The sequence below is a fragment of the Salvelinus namaycush genome, chromosome 18, assembly GCF_016432855.1.
Source record: "Salvelinus namaycush isolate Seneca chromosome 18, SaNama_1.0, whole genome shotgun sequence".
Classification (NCBI taxonomy): Eukaryota; Metazoa; Chordata; class Actinopteri; order Salmoniformes; family Salmonidae; genus Salvelinus; species Salvelinus namaycush.
The window spans coordinates 41,552,704-41,558,052 of NC_052324.1; the positions used below are offsets into that span (position 1 = coordinate 41,552,704).

The 5,349-nt window shown below is 42.3% G+C and overlaps 1 protein-coding gene across 2 annotated transcripts; it reads right to left on the minus strand.

The window, feature by feature from the left end:
- Positions 1 to 831: 831 nt before the first annotated feature.
- LOC120063453 (cytosolic phospholipase A2-like) lies at positions 832 to 3,157 on the minus strand. 2 transcript variants are annotated; one of them, XM_039013831.1, is made up of 3 exons: positions 3,101 to 3,157; positions 2,475 to 2,675; positions 832 to 1,418 (listed from the first exon to the last, which is right to left on the minus strand). In XM_039013831.1, exons 2-3 carry the CDS (start codon positions 2,631 to 2,633, stop codon positions 1,158 to 1,160), a joined length of 420 nt encoding a protein of 139 aa, XP_038869759.1. In that variant the 5' UTR covers positions 2,634 to 2,675; positions 3,101 to 3,157; the 3' UTR covers positions 832 to 1,157. The 2 variants fall into 2 exon arrangements, with proteins under 2 accessions (XP_038869759.1, XP_038869760.1); XM_039013832.1 differs by having other exon boundaries at positions 2,475 to 2,652; positions 3,101 to 3,114.
- Between the last annotated feature and the right edge of the window lie 2,192 nt (positions 3,158 to 5,349).

Sequence of the window (5,349 nt, forward strand, 5' to 3'; positions counted from 1 at the left end):
GAGTGACAGAGGTTAACTCATTCACTACTGCAGTTATAAGGTAAATGTGTAGACACTAATTACAATACACTATCTGTAGGGGGGAGGTGGAGTTTTGTACTGCTCAATGTTCTAGAATCTAGTCTGTTATGATGAGCCTGAGGATGAGGTCAGGGGGAGGACTGTTTTTCAGCTCAGTTTTAGGAGAACGAGAAATCCAGAATCCAGAGGAGAGGGGTTAGATGGGGGCCGGATGTTGTTGTTGGTGAGAGCAGGCGTCCACTCTAGTTGAGGGTGTAAGGAATCAATAATGTGTATAAAACCCTAGATGACTAATATTGGCCACTGTTTGGAAGTCAGTGCGCAGCCATTGAACTCCTTCACCATTGAACTCATTCACCATTCAACTCCTTCACCATTGAACTCATTCACCATTCAACTCCTTCACCATTGAACTCATTCACCATTCAACTCCTTCACCATTGAACTCATTCACCATTCAACTCCTTCACCATTGAACTCATTCACCATTCAACTCCTTCACCATTCAACTCCTACACCATTGTAAAAACTATTTGGGAATATATAGAAATGGATTTATTATTGTCAACATTTGTTTTTGCCAAATATATTCTATGATAAATGCCTTAATGCATACTTTTAAAGTATAAAAAAGTCTACTTTTTAGAGAATACCAATGTTACTGTCCCCACTACAACAATGAAAGACTGAAATACATGTAATTTTGTCCGTGACATCCTATGGAGGACTGCTCTTTATGAGGAGAACCAATATGGCGGCTGCTGGCTTCAATAAGGTTTGATTTGATTTGATTTGGAATGAAAAAGCCATGTAACAGATGAGGGGTCAGACAATGGAGGAGGAGGTCTAGCTACTCTAGCTGAGTATTGTTGGCTTACAGTAGTTGATGGAGGGGCTCTACTCTAGGCTAGGGGCTCCAGGGTGTAGGAGTAGTACAGGGTCTACTGTAGAGGATCTAGGGTGTAGGAGTAGTACAGGGTCTACTGTAGGGGATCTAGGGTGTAGGAGTAGTACAGGGTCTACTGTAGAAGTTCCAGGGTGTAGGAGTAGTACAGGGTCTACTGTAGAGGCTCTAGGGTGTAGGAGTAGTACAGGGTCTACTGTAGAGGCTCTAGGGTGTAGGAGTAGTACAGGGTCTACTGTAGAGGCTCTAGGGTGTAGGAGTAGTTCAGGATCCCGCCTGTCTTTAGGAAACATTGATGTTGCCAAGTTCCGATCTTGATGGAGCGCTCGCAGGTCCCCAGCAGGTCGTCGGAGTTGATGTCGCTGTCGTACACCTCCAACCTCAAGATGTTGTTCTCACGGGCGTTGAGGAAGCTGAACTCCTCCTCCCAGCTGGGGTTACGGTTGTTGTTCTTCACCTCTGTCCTCCCGAGAAAGCCGTAAGCTCTGAACACCTGGATAATAATGAGAATGATTATGATCATAGAGTTAGTTAGAGGAAACATCATGGATATAAGCCGTTTGCCGATGAGGATACATTAGTGTATGCTAGCATAGCGCAATGACTGGAAGTCTACAGGTAAGCTAGCATACTTAGCTAGCATTAACTCGAAAAACTACCTGTAACTTCCTTCATACGGCACGCAGAGGCATAAATCTGGTATCGAGTTCATCTGACTCTGGATAAGTAGAAAATAGAATCTCCAGAATCTCGCGGTATCCCTTTAAAGTAGTCAACTGAGTATGTATGATCGTCACTAGTTACCACAGCCACAAAGTCATAAACCCCGCCTATTTCTACAATTTATCTTCGTAAAAATCAGATTTTCAACCCAAACCCAACCATAACATTAACGTTAACCACACTGCTAACCTTATGCCTAACCATAACCTTAAATTAATGCATACATTTATTTTGTGTTTGTGGTATCTTGTGGAAACCAGTGGGTAATCCTATGGGTTGGGAGTGATCAGCCAAGGAGAGCAGATCAGGAGAGCAGATGATCAGCAGAGAGCAGATCAGGAGAGCAGATGATCAGCAGAGAGCAGATCAGGAGAGCATTGTCTCTTTCTTCAAATTGAGTTAACTTTGGATTGAATGAAATTAATGACACACGATTTGGTTCAGAACTCCAGCCCTGCAGGTGGCAGTAAATTACCAATATAAGCTTTGTGAAAATTGCCTACTTAAAAATGGAGATGGCTTTAATGGCGCTGCCCATGCTCAGATACAAAGACGAGTCCTCTAACTAACTTTATGAATTATGATATTAATGCTGAAAATTATTATATAATTTTATACCTTTATTTAACTAGGCAAGTCAGTTAAGAACAAATTCTTATTTACAAAGACAAACCCTCCCCTAACCCGGACGACGCTGGGCCAATTGTACGCCGCCCAATGAGACTCCCGATCACGGCCGGTTGTGATACAGCCCGGGATCGAATAATCCTAACATTACACATCAGCTATCATGGTGGACAGGTGACTCAGGTGAGGAGAGATTTACCTCGACGTAGGCATCAGGGGTCCCTAGCAGGCTGCTGTGCAGGTCAGTGGCATGGAGGTTGAACACCTTGAGGACTTTAGGTTCCTCTGCTGCATAGATCTGGACCACAGTCAGAACACACACCACCAGCAGGCACCACAGGAGAGAGGAGGAGGACATGTCTCTCAGTCAGATAGGGCTTGATCCGTGGAGGGAAGACAACTAGAGAGAGAGGGGGGGGATAGGGAGATGAAAGAAAGGAGAAAATATAAGCACATCACCTGTTTCCCTAAGAGCATGTCACAGAGCAAGAAGAGCAAGAAAAGAGAGACATATTAAAATACATAAATAATTAGAAGATAGAAGGGACAAGATATATCAGGACAAAACCCACTGGTCACAGTTCAAAGTCTACTTCTGATTCACATTTGGTTGTTGTTGGATTTAGGTTACATGGATTACTTTTTGAAAATCCAATCAGATTTCCACGTTGATTCAAAGTCATCACATAGATTTTTGTTTTTTTGTGGAAACAATGTTGATTCAACCAGTTTTTGCCCAGTGAGTTCTTTACATAATGTCCATTTTCAAATATAATACATTATAAAATAAACTCTCGTTACATGACTCCTAAAAGGTTCTAATACCTGTGTTCTGTAGAGTCTGGAGACCAGCGTCTGTCTGTCTCAGGGGGAAACAACCACTTGTGGTTTTTCCTATGCCCTCTCACTGTTTATAAAGACCTCACCTGTGCATCCACAATACACTCTCAACATACTCCCACAACACAGAAGCTTTGTCCCAAATGACACCCTATTCCCTACAGAGTGCACTACTTTTGACCAGAGCCCTATAGGTCCTGGTCAAAAGTAGTGCACTATCTAGGCCAGTGTGTCATTTGGGACACAGGTAGAGGGCCAATGGAGACAGGTGGCTTGTTCTCAGTGATGCCTCAACCAATGAGATAACACTCTGTGTTGCTAAACAACAGCAACACCTACAAGTATTACTAACCTCTGATGCTGATGAAATGAAGGCCAGGCTTTTGAATGAACACTTTGTGGGCTAGTTTCCTGGACACAAATTCAACTTGGTCCTGGACTAAAAAGAAAAAACCGTTTCAACAGGGATTCTCCATGAAGTATGGTTTTAGTTGTAAATGGCCTTAATTAAGCCAAATACATTTAAACTCAGTTTTTCACAATTCCTGACATGTAATCCTAGTAAAAATTCCCTGTCTTAGGTCAGTTAGGATCACCACTTTATTTTAAGAATGTGAAATGTCAGAATAATAGTAGAGAGAATGATTTATTATAGCTTTTATTTCTTTCATCACATTCCCAGTGTGTCAGAAGTTTACATACACTCAATTCGTATTTGGTAGCATTGCCTTTAAATTGCTTAACTTGGGTCAAACGTTTCGGGTAGCCTTCCACAAGCTTCCCACAATAATGGGTGAATTTTGGCCCATTCCTCCTGACAGAGCTGGTGTAACTGAGTCAAGTTTGTAGGCCTCCTGGCTCGCACACGCTTTTTCAGTTCTGCCTACACATTTTCTATAGGATTGAGGTCAATTTTTAGTGATGGCCACTCCAATACCTTGACTTTGTTGTCCTGAAGCCATTTTGCCACAACTTTGGAAGTATGCCTAGGGTCATTTTCCATTTGGAAGACCCATTTGCAACCAAGCTTTAACTTCCTGACTGATGTCTTGAGATGTTGCTTCAATATGTCCACATCATTTTCCACCCTCATGATGCCATCTAATTTGAGAAGTACATCAGTCCCTCCTGCAGCAAAGCACCCCCACAACATGATGCTGCCACCCCCGTGCTTCACGGTTGGGATGGTGTTCTTCGGCTTGCAAGCATCCTTTTTTCCCCCTCCAAACATAACGATGGTCATTATGGCCAAACAGCTCTATTTTTGTTTCATCAGACCAGAGGACATTTCTCCAAAAAGTACAATCTTTGTCCCCATGTGCAGTTACAAACTGTAGTCTGGCTTTTTTATGGCAGTTTTGGAGCAGTGGCTTTTTCCTTGCTGAGCGGCCTTTCAGGTTATGTCGATATAGGACTCGTTTTACTGTGGATATAGATACTTTTGTACCTGTTTCCTCCAGCATCTTCACACGGTCCTTTGCTGTTGTTCTGGGATTGATTTGCACTTTTCACACCAAAGTACGTTCATCTCTAGGAGACAGAACGCATCTCCTTCCTGAGCGGTATGACGGCTGCGTGGTCCCATGGTGTTTATACTTGCATACTATTGTTTGTAGAGATGAACGTGGTACCTTCAGGCGTTTGGAAAATGCTCCCAAGGATGAACCAGACTTGTGGAGGTCCCCAAAAAAATCTGAGGTCTTGGCTGATTTCTTTAGATTTTCCCATGATGTCAAGCAAAGAGGCACTGAGTTTGAAGGTGGGCCTTGACATCGATCCACAGGTACACCTCCAATTGACTCAAATAGTTTCAATTAGCCTATCAGAATTTTCTGGAATTTTCCAAGCTGTTTAAAGGCACAGTCAACTTAGTGTATGTAAACTTCTGACCCACTGGAATTGTGATACAGTGAATTATAAGTGAAATAATCTGTCTGTAAACACTTGTTGGAAAAATGACTTGTGTCATGTACAAAGTAGATGTCCTAACCAACTTGCCAAAACTATAGTTTGTTAACAAGACATTTGTGGAGTGGTTGAAAAATGAGTTTTAATCACTCCAAACTAAGTGTATGTAAACTTCCGACTTCAACTGTATGTGTTGTGATAATTGCGTAGTTTGCTCTATAACCTGTTAGTTCATATGCCTTGCGACCATGATATATTGGCCTAAAGGCCGATACAATAAGAAGACACAGGGAAAGAATGAATTCAACCACACATTTGTTTCATCA

Coding starts and splice junctions, on each gene's coding strand:
- LOC120063453 (XM_039013831.1), bottom strand. CDS start 2,633: ATGTCCTCCTCCTCTCTCCTGTGGTGCCTGCTGGTGGTGTGTGTTCTG. Junction 1,419..2,474: donor CCCCTGATGCCTACGTCGAG/GTAAATCTCTCC, acceptor ATTATTATCCAG/GTGTTCAGAGCTTACGGCTT.